The sequence below is a fragment of the Hippocampus comes genome, unplaced genomic scaffold, assembly GCF_001891065.2.
Source record: "Hippocampus comes isolate QL1 unplaced genomic scaffold, H_comes_QL1_v1.1 scaffold261, whole genome shotgun sequence".
In the NCBI taxonomy this organism is placed as follows: domain Eukaryota; kingdom Metazoa; phylum Chordata; class Actinopteri; order Syngnathiformes; family Syngnathidae; genus Hippocampus; species Hippocampus comes.
In genome coordinates this window covers 7,179,359-7,198,243 of record NW_017805824.1, presented here as the reverse complement: position 1 = coordinate 7,198,243, position 18,885 = coordinate 7,179,359, and the positions used below count along the sequence as shown (strand labels likewise).

General features: G+C 41.1%; 1 protein-coding gene across 2 annotated transcripts; it reads left to right on the top strand.

Moving 5' to 3' along the window:
* The first annotated feature begins 57 nt into the window (after window positions 1–57).
* On the top strand, window positions 58–15,002 carry bbs4 (Bardet-Biedl syndrome 4). Of its 2 annotated transcripts, XM_019886667.1 has the most exons (17): window positions 310–346; window positions 1,888–1,930; window positions 2,050–2,133; window positions 3,935–4,014; window positions 5,309–5,372; window positions 5,551–5,662; window positions 5,853–5,925; window positions 6,475–6,528; window positions 6,606–6,733; window positions 8,275–8,329; window positions 8,423–8,491; window positions 8,688–8,840; window positions 12,647–12,818; window positions 12,931–13,000; window positions 13,089–13,233; window positions 13,313–13,517; window positions 14,348–15,002. In XM_019886667.1, the coding sequence occupies exons 3-17, from the start codon at window positions 2,085–2,087 to the stop codon at window positions 14,488–14,490; spliced, it is 1,572 nt and encodes a 523-aa protein (XP_019742226.1). In that variant the 5' UTR covers window positions 310–346; window positions 1,888–1,930; window positions 2,050–2,084; the 3' UTR covers window positions 14,491–15,002. The 2 variants fall into 2 exon arrangements, with proteins under 2 accessions (XP_019742225.1, XP_019742226.1); XM_019886666.1 differs by lacking the exon at window positions 2,050–2,133 and having other exon boundaries at window positions 58–346.
* Window positions 15,003–18,885: the final 3,883 nt, after the last annotated feature.

The following is an 18,885-nucleotide window of genomic DNA, read 5'->3' as shown; positions in this document are numbered from 1 at the left end:
ATACAGGTAGACGTCATCCATCTTCAGCACTGCTTTTCTTTCGGGTTTATTTATGAAGTCGACGTGTACAGGCACAGAGCAAGGACACAAATGAACAGTTTAGTATTTAGAATATTTACTCCGCGCATTACGCTCACTCGCAAACCTTCCAGTGGCTGATTTTTACAAATGTAGTAGGGATCTTCTCTGTTCCTTCCATCAGGAGAAGTAAAACCCCAGGCTCCTGTACGGGGCGCACTTTCAAAAGATGGTTCAAGCTCGCCTTCCGCATTTGTATCCATGGCAACAGCTTCTCGAGTTCGGCTTTGGCGACTCCAAGATGGCGGATGTGGAGCAACATGCAGTGGTAAGTAGTGAGGTCAAGCTTGTTTGCATCGAAATACTGTACACACAACACTTGGCACGAGTATGCTTTTGTTGGAATACGCGGAAAAATATGCTGGGTTATTGTATGAACACGGACGGATTTTAACGCGACACCGAAAGCCAGCCCAAATCGGATCTAAATTATCTCAATGCTAGCAGTGAAAAGGAGTAATCTCCCTCGTCCAACGTCATTATAAAAGCTAGACGCTGTTTGTGAAGTAAACGTTCCATCTAGGTTATACTAACGGTATCTCTCTGACTTAACTGACCTTGCGAATGCCCACTGTTGTGTAGTTTGTGCCAGAATTCACTGACTAATGAGAAGTGTATTTCACTGAAAGTATTAACCAATGGACTTGGAGATGACCGCAAACATTCAAATATGAGTCGTAACCTCGAACATTTTAAGTAGATGGGAAAAAAGCTGCATTAAAAATATTGCCAGATATAAAGTTAAATCGTGTGTGTGTGTGTGTGTGTGTGTGTGTGTGTGTGTGTGTGTGTGTGTGTGTGTGTGTGTTGGGGGGGGGGCATTTTGAAAGCAAGACTGGGCAGTGTTATTTGTACAGTGAGTTCCATATACACAAGTTGACTCAAAATGCTTCACATAATGAAGAATAAAGGCATGTAAAAGCACAGGGGAAAACACACAAATAAACAGAACCTTAAGATATTTAAAAGCAAAGAAAAGAAATATGCATCTTAGTAAAATAACATACGGTTGATCTAAAAATATGCTTCAATAAACAAGAAATTGACACAAGGTGGATGATTACATACAGATATAAAAGAAAAAAAAACTGCGGTTTTGTACATCAAAGCATATTACAGTAAAGCATTTTTCAGATACCATGCAAGTATTTCGTGTTCCATTATTCCATTTATTTATCTGTGTGCTTTACAAGGAGAAAAGGGCAGGATAATTGAAAATGTTAAGTTTGGGTAGAGAATACGCTCTCGGGCAACACAAATTTTCCCATGGCTCCCTTCACTCCAAAATATGAGCCACTCAGAGGCATACACACACCTAGTTTATTGTTTCAACTGACTATGGCTCCAGTGTCATGGTTTGAATATAAAGAGCGTGTCTGTCTGCAAACATTACCTCTGGAGTCTGAAGCCAAATGTGAAGGGTTGCCTGATCCACTTGATTGGACTCTAATTTTGGAAATAACTTTGACATTTAGAAGAGGTCTTTTTAAAATTATTTTTGACTATGATGAAATATGCTAAATTTCACCAGTTTAAGGTAATGATGGTGTTCAACCTACCCATGTTAAAAGTTGCTTTTGTGTTGTGTTTGCACTGTCCTTAGCACATTTCATTTTATATGCATTTTCCACTACAAGGGAGAATCAAAATTGAATGCAGTAGTCGCATTCTCGTAAGTGTACATTATGAAGTCATGTTTGGTCTCTCAGTTGTAAAAGGATCGGTTCGATTTGTTTTTTGTGTGTTTTCCTATATGCAATGTGGCATGTTAGTTCATTTTGAATCATGTGCTTATTTGATGTATTTCAGCCCCCGGTGGTCTCAGAAGTAAAAAAACGTCGCGCACCCAAAGGTAAACTTATTGGACTTGTGTAACATGACGTCTAGATCAGAGTTGTTTTCTGTTTTAATGTCACATTTCGGAGCAGGTTTTTTACTCGAGATGCATGTGTGATGCTAACTCTCCTGCAGGGGTCCCCCTCCTCCTTGTCCATGGTGGGCTTTAAATGGAAGCAATGCGGGTCCCCTGCCCTTTTGTACAGATATTGACATCAAGTAATCTTAACAAAACAATAGTATCATTTCTCATTTGTGACTCCTGTGAAAGGTTGTTTAATAATTTCCCTGACAGTACGTAACAGTGTTTTTTCAGATGAGCAAATAAGTCTCGGTTAAAGGGTACTTTATATTCCATTGTATGCTGTTGTAAATCCTCACTGTACTGCGCATTGTGGTATGTTTTGTTACCTTGCCGTCATCAAAATGAGATTTCCACCTAATTTACCCAGAGGATCAGTGGTGGGACTGAATAGGGGAAGTGTTTAGAGTTTATTTTAATCGTAAAGTCAAAAGGGGGTCTTGCGTATTCAACTTACAAAATGAGGTCAGCTTTAGTTATGCCATACACATGCACAAAAATGCTGTACTGCGCCATATTAATTATAAAGCTCAACAGCACGCTTTTGAATACTCTACAAAAGAGACTAAAAGTCCATAGCCACTTAGAAGACTTAACCAATGACGTGTACAACTCAAATTATGGCTATGTAATCATATTTGATCTGAAAATCACGTAATTATAAATGAAGAATTAAATACAGAAATGGCATCGCATCACATTTTGGCAGAGTATAGCTGTACCCTTCATCTTTTCCATGACTTTTTCCCAGTGTGTCTTTTGATCTCAGCATGCGTCTCGTCTGCTCTTCCTCCCTATTAGAAGATTCAGAGAGCTTGCAAGCATTCGCCATTAGCCTCAAATATAACAAAGAACAGCAGAATCGTGTGTAGGATGAAGTTATTCAGCACAGGATTATTTTTAGGAGACTCCATGCTGTGCCCCCTTTCCTGGCAATTTTTTTCGAAAATATATATTATTATTCATACCAAAACTTGGAAGAATCCATGTATCCCATCGTTACTCCCCAGATTTCAGTTAGTGGACACAGAGGAGCTTTGGGCCCACGGCTGAGAGAATATGATTGCTGTCTCAGCAGGAAGAAAGCGGATTAGGTCACTACAAATAGGACCATTCCCAGTCTTGACCCAGTGAGTGCGTTTGAAGCTCTTACAGCTATGGAGAGGATTTCTGAGAACAACTTGGAAGTGGCTGCGTTTTTAGCGGCAAATCAAAGGCGCCCCGCTTGAAGTGCTGACAGCAAAGAAACAGAAGGGAGCTTTGGTGTAATTCATACTATTCTCACACAGGCAGTTCATTAATGATATTCCGAAATGTCAGTGGCAGATTTAAAGCTAAACACTTCTTTTCCCGTTGCTGTTCATCCTATTTTGAGACTTTAATCGAATTTACAGTTGCTTCCATGTGAAATAAAGGCTGCCCTTTACTGGTAAGAAGATTTGAACCATTGTGGTCACATTTCTCATGATCCAGCATCTTCTTCCTCAATTCTCTCAATGTTCTCTCACCAACACATGACTAGTGAAAGACATTGTTGCCCAGGCAACGAGCAGACTACCCTTACCTGCTGAATGTTAAAAAGATTGTAAATGCGGCAACATTCACATCGTGGCTCGTGGGTTGATTGCCTTCTCGTATGTAGCGTTAACGTCTGCTGGCAGATTGGGCGGTAGATTGTTTATTCATCAGACAAATTAGGACTGTATGAATTGAAAATGGTCTCAAATAGAGCGAGCCTTGACGTTTCTAAGAGGGGGGGAAACAAACGCTTGCAGGCCATAACTGGCAGTAGGCCATATGGCTTTGGCTCAGAGATGTAATAATGACTGCAAAAGGAGGGGACTCTTCGGATGCGCACAAAGACATGAAGTGAATGCAAAATGGTAATGAACTTCATAGCAGTGAATACTATTCACTTTTCTCCGTGATTTCTTTCAGCCCCTGAGCTTCCAATTGTGGAGAGGAGAAACTGGCTCATCCACCAGCACTATATACATAAAGAGTATGAAACCTGCAAGGTAAACAGCCTTCATCAATGCAATTCTTCCTGTGGCGTTCATGCATACTGACCGACCGCTAAATTAGACACACCAAAGTTCCTACTCAAGAACCGCGTCACGCGGAGGGCTGTCGAATATTTTGACTCTGCTGGAGCGAATTCAGGAAACCAAAATATAGGGTGTCATTTAACGTAGGAGCATCAGAGTCGCTGTGTGTCATGGGCAAACAAAATTACGGTAAACCGGCTTCATGTTGAAAAATAGAAGACTGATCAAAATTCCAACAACATATTCAGACAGATCAGAATTTTATAACCAATTTCGCAAAGCTTCACAAATGTTCAATATGCGCACCGCCTGGGACAAGACACACATTTTTCTGTTTGCCTTCCTCTTGGAATTGTTGTCCCGTGTCCAAATTTGCTTTCTTGCAGCTTTGCCGATTTATTTTTTTTATTTTATTTTTTTATATCCTCAGATCCAGGCTGCATACTCTTATTTGACTGCATTCTACCACACTGTCGTGCCTTTTCCAAGTGAATATTATTCACCCTGAAAAAAGTAAAACATTACACCAGCATTAAACGTTATTTTATTTTCACATTATATATTCGACTACAAAATTATGTCACTTTTGGGGGATACGCTGGAAGTAAACAGTACGGTTGGACACCACTGCAATTCACAACCACAATAACAAACAGTTAACTGTATAGAGAGTATATTGCCCATTTCTTAATGTTTGTAAATAATAGGTGCCAAGGGACTTCCTTCTGGCACAAATGGGTGTGGCTACCCTTGACCTGAGCCGTAATGAAGACCAAAAGTTGTATACAGGGCTCCGCCACTTCATTTATTTAAGAGGTTTAGTCCCCCACCCCCACCCGACTAAATGCCTTTTCAAAAATTTAAAACATTGTTTCAAGTAGTGTTGTGCAGAAAAGTTAGCATGACCTCCGAATGGTGGAGTAGCATAAGGGCAGACAGAGGGAACCTAACCTCCATCATCTGGTTAAGAAATATTTGGTTGGCTTGCCTTTGGGTAATTAAGCAAAACAGAATGGCTAGCCTGCTTGTTAACGTCAGCTTGACAGCCTGCTTTCCATTTCATGACTGTGTCATTCATCCAAGCAAAAAGAAGGCGCAATTAATTAGCTAGTCCTTCAATGATCACGCTAAAATCTCCACGTCTATTGTTGAATCAATGTACCTGTTGCAATGTAAATTACAGCTGTTTTTTTATTCAATACAGTACCAGTCAAACTTGAGCGGTTGGTCCTTTGACGCACTTTTCTTAATCCTGTCCATTTAGGCAATCATTAAGGAGCAGTTGCAGGAGACGAATGGAATGTGCGAATATGCCATATATGTGCAAGGTGAGCCGGTGAACACGTGCAACATGAAGCGGAATATCTGTGGAATGGCTTCCCCGTGTTGTGCTGACATGCGACTCTTTGGACCGCTTACTGTTCCTTAGATGTTTAATGTAGGTCTTTTTGTGCAATTAAAGGCTCTTTTGTGTTTTGTCTGTTCTTTTTTTTTTTCTTGCCACAGCACTAATCTTGCGTCTCGAGGGCAAGATCCAACAATCCCTGGAGCTGTTTCAGAGCTGTGCCATCCTTAATCCCAGCAGCGCTGACAATCTGAAGCAAGTAGCCAGATCTCTGTGAGTTAGCTCCAGCCCGGCCCAACACCATGAAGAATTTTACTAATGCCCTCAGCATTACTAATACTTTGGGGAAAGATTAGACACCAAAGCGTGACTACTACTGTTAACTGCCGTAGGAGCGATCGAATGTCTGTTGAGCATGTTAAAATGGTGGATTGGTCAAATGTATGTGGCTGTCTTCTTGTAGGTTTTTACTGGGAAAGCACAAAGCAGCGATTGAATTCTATCGTGAAGCTGCAAGGCTCAACGAGAAAGACTGGGTAAAAGAAAAGAAACACTCTTACGGCACTTCATGTACTCACAGAAAATAGTCGTAGATTTTGTACACATTTGTGGGCAAGGCTTTAAAAAGAGAAAACAAAGCACTTCTCTGTCGAAATGTTCGGATTCAGCCTCAGATTGAACCATGTCTTATCAAAGAACATTTGCCCAAAAGAGCATCTGCCCAAAATATCCAAAGCCATTTTCCAATGATGTTTGCTGAGCCAGATCCATGGCTTTTAGAGCTTACTTAACTACAGAGGCTGTTTCTTCGTTATAAACGGAGGTAATTTCATAATGAACCACATGCAGGCCTGCGGGGGGCGGCTGGTCACGTAGCTACGCTCTTACAAATATGTGCAGAATTCCACTTCATGTGATGTGCTTTGTGCCACGGGGCACAACATTTTCCACTGCTTGCCAAAGTTTGGCGGAATCAGGCTCAGTCGTATTGAAGGATGGCTACACTTGAGCAGTTATCCAACTGTGTACAAAAGGACCGCATACTTGAAATTCACTGGTAAATATCCAACTCTTCCTCACTTCAGGAGATCAGTCACAATCTGGGAGTGTGCTATTTCTTCATCAAAGACTTCAAACACGTGAGTGTGCCGAGAGAATCAACACCGTGTTTACCGATTCTGAATTTTGGAACTAGATTTCGTCTTCTGTTTGTCAGGCTGAGGAGCAACTCAACGTGGCTCTCCAGTTAAACAAACACGACACGACTTTCATGACGCTCGGGAAAGTCCACTTGCTGGCCGGCGAAACTGACAAAGCCATTGATGTGTACAAGAGAGCAGTGGAGTAAGTTGAGCTCAGACCGGAGGAAAAACAAACAATATACACTTAACGTCACGTTAAAATGAAGACCGCAAGTCTCCCATCTCATCTTATGCCTCACCTCTGCCCAAAATTTGATGTTCACATTTTTCAGTTTGTGCACAATCCTGCTAGCATCATCAAACAGCTGCAGGTATTGGATGTTAGGGAGATGCATTAATTGCCAGTTGTTATTCCAAAACCAAAGTACATGTGCAGTGTTCACCCGCATATTCATGATTTGCTCCTCACTCTTTTATTTATTCATGGGAAAACTCACCGATTTGGTGTTTTTGTGATCCGCCCACGCCCCGTCGAATATAAAAATCTTGCTTTAGTGCCATCTTGTGGCATTTGGTGTGCCCTTGAACTTTGATCAAGTGACAGAAGAAACTACATTTAGACTTAAGATTTTTTTTTTCCCTCTCGGTTGCAACAGTTTACCTCCAATGTGAGGTTAGTCGCCATTTAGATCACCTAATGGTTGTTAGAAAACGGCAGTTGTTTGTTTACATTGAAACTTCGGCTGCTGCAGCCAACGCGAGTGACATCATGCATCCCGACGCCCTCATACTGATCTGTGGAGACCTCAGTCATGTTCCTCTCTCGCATCTACCAACACAAAATCACACATAATGTAGATTGTGCAACGAGAGGACACAAAATTTTGGACCTCATAGTATGCCTACTTCATGAAACTTCGGACACACGGACACCACCAACAGGCTACTTTCTGAATACCAGGCGGCCAACGTACTGACTAATTGGTCTCAGGACAGACCAAGTGTCACAAGTGTTTCCAGGTCACCAACTGGCTCAGTTTTCAAAGATTATATTTTTTATTTCAACAATAATTAGTTATTTTAATTTGTATTATGGTTGTTTTTTTCCAAACTATAGTGTGTTTTTAAGTGCTCACTAAAGATGAGTTGATTTATCAAGACCTTTTTGGGGGGGATCAGTTATTCTCAGATTTTGGGCAGGGCTCAATGCCTGCAAGAGCAGAGAAAACTCAGAAGCGCTTTCAAACAGTCACCATTTTTATGACCAACAAAAGAGTTTTAATGTAAATGTTTTCTCCTGGTTTCTCATCAAGTTTGCATGTTGACATTTTCACCTGAGGGGCCTTTTCACTTCTGTATTGATTTGCTTCATTTCCATCTCTGTTCAGATGTTGAATATTTAAACATCAGGCCTTGGCGTAAATAAGGAAATGATATCCGTGTCATGGCACTCATTATGTTTGCCTCCTGGTGGCTGTAAATGAATTAATCAAGCGCTCCAGCACTGTTGTTGCTTAAATGAGACCACAACCAGTTTGATTTAAATAGTGATGGGCCCCCTCGTTACCATTTCTTTTTCAATTAATATGCCACCTTTGCATTGAAACTGATCCTGACTGCATCATCAGCACAATCTCTGAATATTAACCATGCTTGATGACGCTTAAGATGGGACATTAAACAAAATTACAGACGTCGGTGAAAAGTCATCTTTCTTTTTGCATTTTCTCTTTCTCCTTTTAGATTCTCTCCAGAGAATACGGAACTGCTGACAACTCTTGGTCTGCTTTTTCTCTCAGTAGGTCAAATGATATAAGTGATATTATGTGGGGGACACCGTATATTAGTACAGTTACATTGTTGTGTTCATTTTTTTTTTTTTTTTTTACAGCTTGGTAAATATCAAAAAGCTTTTGAGCACCTTGGAAATGCCCTCACATTCGACCCCAACAATTATAAGGTACGTGCATATGCATGCACATTGGGTTGTTGTCTTAGTTTTCTTTGGTTTGATCGGCCTTCATGATAGCATGATAGTAAATCAACGCAAATGAAAAGGTCATTGCTTGTCAGATGGTCCGCTCCATCCTTCCTCCCGTTTCAAAGGGCGGCTGGTCTTTCTCTAATAGCTCGCTAATGATTGCTTTCATTTGCAGGCCATCCTGGCTGCAGGCAGCATGATGCAGACCCATGGGGACTTTGATGTGGCCATGAACAAGTACCGGGTCGCAGCATGTGCTGTGCCCGAAAGCCCCCCTCTCTGGAACAACATCGGCATGTGCTTCTTTGGCAAAAAGAAATACGTTGCTGTGAGTAGTGCAATTCCTGGATTACCCAATGCAGCTACTAATCCACAACAAAAGGATTCTACCAAAAACAGAATGTCTTATTTGCATAATGTTTTGGTGCTTAAAAATGGGATAACAAGGTTGTTAAATGATTGTATTACAATTTTTCACCTACAGCGAAAGCAACTGTGAATAACCGACTTGCTGTTCCTATCTGTACATGGACAGTGCTGTAAAAATGTATTTGCCCCCATCCTGATTTCTGTGTTCTTTGCATATTTATCACTCACGTTTTCAGTTCATCCAACCAATTTTAATATCACACATAGACTACCCAAGGAAATACAAAATGGAGTTTCTAAATGTCAATTTAATTTATGAAGGCAGAAAAAAAATCCCAAACTACCTTTCCCTACATGAAAAGGTAACACCTCCCGCCCCGTTAAATCACAAAAGTAACTGTGACTCACGACAGTTTGGGGAAAACTGAGTTCAATTTCAGAGGCAACACCCTCGCACCACATTTGTTGAATCAAGGAATCACGTAAATATAATCTGTCAGACAAAATGAAGTAGGCTACAAGATCTCAAGAAATGAACACATCATGCCATGACCCAAAGAAAGTCAAGAAGAAATTTGGAAAAAAAGTTGTTAAAATCTATCAGTCTGTAAAAGGTCACAAAGCCATTTCCAAGACTCTGGCGCTTCAGCAAACCACTGTCTGAGCCATTATCTACAAATGGAGAAAACTGAGAACAGTAGCATACATTCCCAAGAGTGGTCGACCAGCTAAAATTACTCCAAGTGTGCCATGACGACTCATCCAGGAAGTCGCAAAAGAACCTAAAACAACATCCAAAGAATTCCAGACCTCACTGGCCTCAGTTCAAGCCTGTGTTCACGACTCTAGCATAAGAAAGACACTGGCCAAAAATGTCATCCCTGGGAGAGCTCCCAGGCGAAAACCACTGCTGTCCAAAAAGAACATAGAGGCTCGTCTCACATTAGCCAAAAGACATCTGGATGATCCTCAACACTTTTGAAAAAACATCCTGTGGACTGATGAGTCAAAAATTGAACTTTTTGGGAGATGTGGCTCTCTTTACATCTGGTGTAGAAATGACACAGCATTTGATTTAAAAAGAACATTATCCCAACAGTGAAGCATGGATGTGGCAGTGTGATGGTTTATGGGTGCTCTCCTACCTCAGGACTAGGACAACATTCTGTGATTGATGGGACAATTAAATCTGCTGTCTATCAGAAAATCCTGACGGAGAACGTCTGACCATCAGTTTGCACCCTCACACGCAAGCACTCATCTCGCAGCACGATAATGCGAAACACACCAGCAAGTTGAAAGGGGGGAAAAAAAAAATCAAAATTAAGGTTTGGGGGTTTCCCAAGTCAAAGTCCGGATTTGAATCCAATTGAGATGCTGTGGTATGACCTTAACGGGCGGTTCATGCTAGAAAATCCTCCAAGATGGCAGAGTAGAAGCAATTCTGCGAAGAAGAGTGGGCCAAAATTCATCCACAGCGACGTGAAAGACTCATCACCAATTATTGCAAATGCTAAATTTCAGTTATTGCTACCAAGGGTAGCACCACCCATTGTACGGTTCAGGGGGCAATAACTTTTTCACATCAAGACAGGTAGGTTTAGATTGTGTTGTGCCTTAATAAATTAAGTTGGCATTTAGAAAATGCATTTCGTATTTCCTTGGGTTGTCTCTGTGTGATATTAAAATTGGTTTGATGAACAGAAACCTTTGAGTGTGATAAATATGCAATGAATATGAAATACTTTTTCACGGGATTGTAACTTTTAATCTTGAACTGAAAGTTAAAGATACATAGATTAGACATTTAATGCTCAGGATATCTTCTTCAATTTGTTCATGAAATATGTTTCATCGGTGTGAGTCTGTCAGCGGCACTTTTAAAATAAGCCAATCCCTGGTGGCGTTCCATTCAACCATGAAAACATGTCACTCAACTCAGGCTTTTAGTGAAGACCTAAACTCATATTCAAAGCCCACTGCGACACCCACGGCAGACTGACTGTCTCCTCAGCATTTATTACATATTCATCTTTTTTTATGTTGAGTGTGAACGTTCTTTACACTTTCTGACTATAAATACACTCATAACTTTGAAACATATGCTCCCAAGACACCATACTTCTCACTTGGAAAAAAAAACCATTACGTGCTTTAAAACAGTGCGCTTCGTGTGAGTGGTTCAGGACATCAAATTTGGCAATTGTCAATAGCTGCGACGAGTCTGCACCTTTGGAAACCATCTGCTGCAACTGCCTTTTCAAATACTTGTGTAGTGGAGGGGTTGCGTCGTGAGCTGAATACCCAATCATCCTGCTGCATTCACGGCTCGTGTGGTGGTGTGACGTTGCAAAGCACATTCCCTCAATCATTGTAGATTTATTTATTTTTTATTTATTTACTTTTTTATGGGTAGCTGTATACTAAATCAAGAGTTAAACCAAAACTTACTTGACTTTGATGGTTGGATTGGATGTAATCAAATTCAGTGATGTGGTCTCAGTTCTCTTACTGAAGCATACCAAAGATTGATCTGTCGATGCAGGAAGATGCAGTGCATGCAGGAGAGCGAGGCCTTCGTATATTGCAAATTTCCCCAATGTGGGACAAATAAAGGTTATCTTATCTTATAGTAATTGCACAAAGTGACTCTCTGTTTGCATTTGGTCGAGCAGGGCACAGTGCACAGGGGCAGAAATTCAAATAATTTTACATGAACGATTGTTGTTTTGTGCTTTATGCTGACCAGCCACAACATTACGACCACTTGCAAAATAGAACGTTAACTTGAATATGATGTCTTTAAAGCATAATGCTCATTTTGGATTGACACTGTAAGACAGCTATTACCGGTAATCTAAATATAAATTTACTGTTGAAGCTTGCCCAATGTGTTGGTTACGTCTGAGACGAGAGTGTCGCAATTATTAGCAACAGCTCTCATTATGATGTAGACCTGGCAGTGTTTCCACAAAATTTTGCAACTATTCTGACCCTTACAGCAATTATCTTAGCTGAAAAGAGACCTGCAAAAATGACAACATTGGTCGTAATATTAGCAAGGTTCTTATTGGCTGCACGGTCGACGGACGAGGGCCAAGAAGGTGATCTGATAATTTTCGAGCCAAATCTACAGCTTCATATACCTGTACTGTACGTTTTGTGTGTAAGTCATCGCTGTATCATCTTACATCACTCAGCCAAAAGCGAGTTGGCAGTGGGCGCATAAAATGAATGTTGTAATTTTTAAAGGGTAAAGATAACATTTTAATGGCCTCTTTGAATTTTTTAAAATGTGTATTTCCTAATTGTAACAACACAGACGAGATCTACTGATGTAGCAATTTACTGACACAAGAGAATGTGCTTTTTTTTCTAAACACATGAAAACTATTAAAGACAAAGTTGAAGATGCCGTAGCATGTTGGCTTGGCCCTCATCAAGCACTTCAGTTTCTCCACAAGAGAGAAGTGGCCAAAGAGTTTATCAGATCAAGATATGTGTTCCATTTTTTTCCCCTCATTCAGTGTGGCTCACACACATTTATAACTGCAATTCTCACATACCTCCACGGTCAAGTTTGGAGGGTTTTTTTTTTTGTTTTTTTTTTTTGGTCTTCAACATTGACAGACAGACCTTGATGGTGCATTAGGTATGCTGAGTATCACTAGATTTTTTTTTTTTTTGGGTCCTAATATTTCATTGAGTTACTTTTCAAACAGTCAGCTCCTGACACCTCTCTCTTTCTCATCTTTCCTTTCCCAGTCCATCAGTTGCCTGAAGCGAGCTCACTACCTGTCTCCTTTTGACTGGAAAGTGTTGTACAACCTGGGCCTGGTCCACTTGACCATGCAGCAGTACGCTTCTGCTTTCCACTTCCTCAGCGCCGCCATCAACCTCAGCCCGCGACTGGGCGAGCTCTACATGCTGCTGGCAGGTACCAGCACAAATGACACAAGACAATACAAAAACCTTTGGAATGTACATTGCACAAGTGCTTAGAGCCTTCTCGATAGTACTGCAAGTAAAGTTTGTGCCTCTGACAACAGTGGCTTTGACCAACTTGGAAGATGTGGAAAATGCCACCAGAGCGTATGAGCAAGCTGTGAATCTGGACCAGTAAATTTTCCTATCTTCTCTCTCACCTGTCAGATTAATCCTGCAAATAGAAGCGGCGAATTTCTCTCATGTTGACGTTTCTCTGTAGATCAAACCCTCTGGTCAACCTGAACTTTGCAATCTTCCTCTACAATCTCGCCGACAAGAAGGGAGCGCTGAATCAGTACCAGGAAATGGAGAGAAAAGTCAACACGCTGAGAGACGGCAGTAGCAGCGTCGACTTTGACCCAGAGGTGCCCCAAACTGCCGATGTGGCTGTCGCAGTTCTTAAAGCCAGTACATCATCTTTAAGTGATTGCCTCCTCGTCACAGCTCATAGAAATGGCTCAGAAGATGGGAGCAGCCCTTCAGGTGCCAGAGACCCTAGTATGGACCAAACCGTCCAAGAGCTCCAAGTCCAAACTGAGCTCAGGAGCAGCCAGCCCGAGCCCGGGTGCTCCTCTTGGTTCTAACCAAGCCCTGGGTCAGGCCATGTCTTCTGCTGCCAGCTACAACAAGAATATCCAGCAACCAACAAGTACGTTATAATGTGAGCTTTTAGTTTCCAGGGCTAAAACCACGTTTCACACACACAAGGCTTCACATAAATAATTGTTACCTTACTTCACTATTCGAAGGCCAGTGAACCTGTGGACACTGTTTAGTTTCTAACCATGCAAATCTCACGAGCTTTATTCTTCACCGCTGAAGTCTTGTTCACAGCCCGCAACGATTAAAACTGTTGGTCAATATAGCGATGCATTCACAGTGCATCATTGTAGTTAAGGTTCACTGGTCACTACACAGTTGGAGTTGAACTGCACCAATATCTCCCACCCAGTGCCTCCAATCGCATTAACTCCTTTTGTTACACTAAAGAGGACATTCAGTGCTTTCCAATGATACGAAATTTGTAGGGGTTAGAAAAAGTAAGAAAATGGCTTCCCTCAGTGCAAGCACTTTTTATGGGAAGAGGAAAAGTAATACTTTTTATCGACCACATTTTGTCTTGAAATGCTTTTGGCATTTTAATTATAAGACTCTTATGAACAAAGTGTTGTTTGAGTTGTTTTAAGTGTATTTGAGCCTGTTTAAAAAATGTAGTGGGATTTCAAAAATTTTTTTGGAGGAGTCCAATTACTTCACATAGATTGGGGAATGTCAAAATAAATGTGATTGGACAACATTTTTTTTTCTGGTAGTCAGGAGGATATAGCGATGCATTCACAGTGCATCATCGTAGTTAAGGTTCACTGGTCACCTAAAGCTACACTGTTGATGTTGAACTGCACTGGACCCTACTCAGGGATATGTCTGTACTTTAATGATGTACTTTTATCACTTTGCCGTATCTGTCTTGCTCCGAAGGGCCCTCCACATCACTTGACCCTGACCCAGATGTGGACAGTGTTCCCAGCCCGCCTTCTGATCCTCCGGGCTCCCCAGAACTTGCCCAATCAGAGGATTCCCGACCCAAAACCTCCAAGAGAAAATCAAAGACGGAGGAATGAATTTGTATGGAGGAATTGCCACCACTTTATCGCAATTCACTCTATTGTTGAGAACATTTAGCAGATTTAGCATTTGAATTCTCTGAATCACGATGTGTAGTGGCATAGCGTAAGTGTTGCACTTAACACTGAAATAGCCAGTTTATTTTATTTTTTTACCTGCACTCTCACTTGGTGGTCATAAAATGGTCCAAATAGAAGTGATTGTTTGCCGTTGTTTATATTAAAAAAAAGTATCCTTGGAGTATTTGTAGGAGTGGGAACACATGCTGCTAAGATAAATGTCAAGCGCCGCAACAATCATTGTACTATACAAAGATGCTTACAAGATTTTAATAGTTTGATAAACACAAGTGTTTTCATTGGGTGTAAATAGCCATTTTTATAGTTCAAATGTCAATGACAATTATGTCGAGTAATGCGTTCCATGTTCAATTCTAGAGTGGTGGACTGGTTTCTGACATTCGTTCAGCAGCTGGAGACGATTTTGCAACCAATAAAAGTTGAAAGCTGAATTGAACATGCACACATTTATTTTCAACACGGATTTGGATGATTTGGCGCTTGGTATCAAGGATTTCTCGAAATCAGTCATTATGACCTCCTTATTTTACAAAGTGAGCGTGTTGACCCCATCTTGACTTTTGTCCAATCCAATCCACTAACTGAGGACGTTCACATGCCCACTTGAGTCACATCATCAAAAGTGTCATCTGTCATTTCAGTGGCTCAACCATCTTCTTTGCCTGTCACCTCCTCTTCATCACGATCGCCCGTTCGCCCGAATTGATGAGTCGCCCTCTGTCACATCAAATCAGCCCAGAGTGGATGCCTGTGGCTGACAGGACCTATCAAAATGGCGGCATCCTGACTGGCCGCAGAGCTCCCCAACCTTTTTTACACATTCTCTCTTTGGATGTTTACTAGAGTACAAAGAATCATGTTTCGATGTGCTGCCGAGGTAACCAAGAGACTGGAGTTGTCATCAAGTGCGCTCTGCTGCATGCCTGAAGTGGCCGTGCTTGTAATCTTAACAAGGCTGCTTGACGCTCTGCGACTTACTGCACTTTTTTTTTTAGAATGTTGCTTTGCCATTGGCCATCTTTTTGCATTTCATTTCGCCTGTGGAAGCGTCCACAATCCATAAATTTTTCACCTATCAAGAAACGGTAAGCACCTTTTGACATCCAGAGTTCACACAAATGAAATAATTATGTTGATGATCACAGTGTTTAGCCTCTTATTGGGGTTATTTAGTTAGCCTTGTGGTTCTGATGAAGCAAGTTTGACTAGTTCCTATGATTCCCACTGTCTCACATGGCAATGCTGCATCCAGAACTGTGCAGAAACAGTTAAGCCTTACCTGGAAATGATATCTATCCCGTGCCGGTGGGTGCTTGTCCAGGTATCAAAGGATCCAATGATGAAGCAAAAGAAAGATGGGTGCCACCTACAAGAAGTGGAGGTCCAAAAACCTTTGTGAAGACTCACGACCCATCCAAGGTAAGCATGTTTTTGAGATGTTTCTGTTTGTCTGCGTGTCATACAAGACAGGATTAATTTTGAGTGCACCAAAGTCAATTGAAAGAAACGGATTGTGGGTCACATTAATCGTTGAAAAGGTTTGGAAATTATTTTGTCTAATTTTCGCAAAAGTCACAAAAACCTGCCATTTGTGCAGACTTTATCAAGATCAATCAGATCTTTATCAACTTCTTGTTCTGTCTTCTACCGGGAACATTTTTTAAACTGTCTATTTAATTCATATTTCTTAATTGACATGCCAATGAAATGTGGTTGGCGCTTGACTTTTTTTTTTTTTTTTGCTTTCAACCAGTTTTGTTGAGCACTAATCAGTGATGAATAACATGATGGTCGGGAACAAATACAAATGGATTGGTTTTTTTGGGGGGGTGGGGGGTTGGGTTTTTTTGGTATTTAATCCCTTCAAAATATGTTTAGCACCATTCTAAAATGTCACTACAAAAAGACAAAAGAGTTAAAAAAAAAATAAAAAAGCATGACGTGGCGATCTTCGCTCACGCTGCAAAGTTGAACTTGACCATACAGTGATGTTCTGTTACTTATAGAAAGGATGAGATGTTGACTCTTTACCCTCGATTTATTACCTCAGTCAGGTTCAGCAGAGACAGAATGGCTATCAAGAGCAGTGTCAGTTTCCCCAGGTGGTGAATATGCCATTTAGGTTGTTCATTTTAAAAGCTCATAAAAGGGAAAAAAATGTGTGTGTGTGCGTGTGCGTGTGCGTGCGTGCGTGCGTGCGTGTGTGAGACTCAGCCCATGTCACACATGCATGCAAACACATGAAAGTTTTGTGCATGTAAATAGAGAGACAGATGTTTGCGGTCAGGTGTATGTGAGTTGATTGACAGATGTTTACAAGATGTGTTTGTGTGTGAATGGAGACAGACATTTACCCACAACCCAAATGAGGACAAGCGCTGGATAGTTGTGACTTACTGTGTTTATATAAATGACATAAAATGATACAAAGTAGAACGTTTTCTAAATAATCATGCCATCCAGTCCACAGAAATATCTGTTTCCTGGTCACATCATAAAAAAGCGGTTTCTCTCCTGAGGATGCGGCTATTTGTTTGTAACAAGACATGTTTATGCCCACGCCTGATGCCAGCATCCAAGTTGCAACTGGGGACAGCTAAAACGCTGAGAACCAAATTTCCCAGTGGAATGCGTCTTTTGTCTCTCAGCCATGCTGGTGGCAGCTACCTTGAACATGGCAATCCTGAATGAGATTTAAGAGAGAGGATCGTGTTTACAGTCAGGCCGTAAAGCAGATGTGCTTGTAATACAGTCAAGTAAGGTGATTGTGTGTGAGCGGAGCCTGGCGATCTGACCTGATTTTAATCTTCTTGCTTCAAAGGAAAATTTCAGCCCAAACTTTACGTACATCCCTTTTAGAAGCGCAAAATGCTTTTCCTGTTCGACCAATTTCATGGTTATTTTCAAATGCAAGTGAGGAACTATGGCGATGAGCTGACTGAAACAAAACACTTTTTTGCTCTTGTTTTCCTGCCTACCGTACGTCAAGACTCTTGAAGGCATTCTTTGGCCTTTTTAAATTTGTGTTGCCCTATAAATTGCAAAAGCAGTGTAGTCATTCAGTTGTAAAGACATGTGGCTCACTACTTCAGCAAAGGTGATCAATTCCTAGGTGTCCCAGACTTGTCTCTACCCAGCCACTTCTTCCAGCTCTTCCTGGGGAATCCCGAGGCGTTCCCAGGCCAGCTGGGAGACATAGTCTCTCCAGCGCATCCTGGGTCATCCCTGGGGCCTTCTGCTGGTGGGTCACACTGATTCTGATGCTTTCCCCATCATGTCACAACTTCCATTTTGGGGAAATTGATTCATTTGTATAATGCGCTTGTTATTTATCTGGTTTTATGGCTGTAGTAAGTTACATCATGCCAGTACCAAAAATATTTAAAGTAATTTTTCCTTGAAAAATTACACTTGAGCATTGTGGCTTAAAGAATAAAACACAATAGGATGAAAAAACACTTCTTAAACCAAGGTAGATTTTTATGAGAAACTCTTGTAACCTCACACAAAAAAAAATGAAAGAAAAGAAATAATTTTTCAATCATAAATTACTGTACTGTATTTTGAAGAAAAATAATCAACGATTAAAGAAAATTGTTCCTTTATCGATGCCTGCCAAAATTCCCATCCAAGCAACCAATTACAATAACCTTTTTTCTAAAAAATATACATAAAAAAAGTTGTTGACATTCATGCAATGTTATTTTTTTTTCTTTTTCAGTTTGGCACAAACATAACAACTCCTAAGTTCAAATAATAAAGCCTTATAACTTGTAAACTGTATGTCTTCCAGTTATTTGGCTTACCAAAAATGAGGTCAAAACTCAGCACGCGGTCACAAAACAAAGCAGTTGAAGATCCATCGCAATTCTTGACAAAGACCTCTCCGTCTGCTGAGGTTGACCTGAGGTAATTTTATTTGTCTGATTTATACGCAAGTCACTGTTTGCGCTTGCGAGCTGTAGAAATTGAATTATAGCACAAAGAGGCGTGACACTAACAGAGTAGCAGAAAGCCACTGGCCTGATTATTAGCTTTTCATGATGGTTCTAATAATGCTTAATTGCCCGTGGCAAAAAAAGTGAAGGTTGCTGTTGAAAGCAGCGTAACGACGCCTGCAAAGCCTTCCACTCTTAATCGCTGCGTTCTTCGCGAGGAAGCGAAGGAGCAAAGCTTTGCATTTGAATCGAGGCCACTCAGCGGCGGGAGGCGCATGCTTGTTGCTATTGTTGTTTATCAGCACACACTGTTTGCTTGTTTGCTCTGAGCGCCGTCTCCCCAAATTCTCCCCTTTCCGCTCGTCTGCCGGAG

Bases quoted from the DNA above. Each gene is read 5' to 3' on its own strand.
- bbs4 (XM_019886666.1), top strand. From the start codon at position 248: ATGGTTCAAGCTCGCCTTCCGCATTTGTATCCATGGCAACAGCTTCTC. The intron at 4,015-5,308 runs GTAAACAGCCTT...CTGTCCATTTAG, and splicing joins AAGAGTATGAAACCTGCAAG to GCAATCATTAAGGAGCAGTT. The intron at 6,734-8,274 runs GTAAGTTGAGCT...TTCTCCTTTTAG, and splicing joins GTGTACAAGAGAGCAGTGGA to ATTCTCTCCAGAGAATACGG.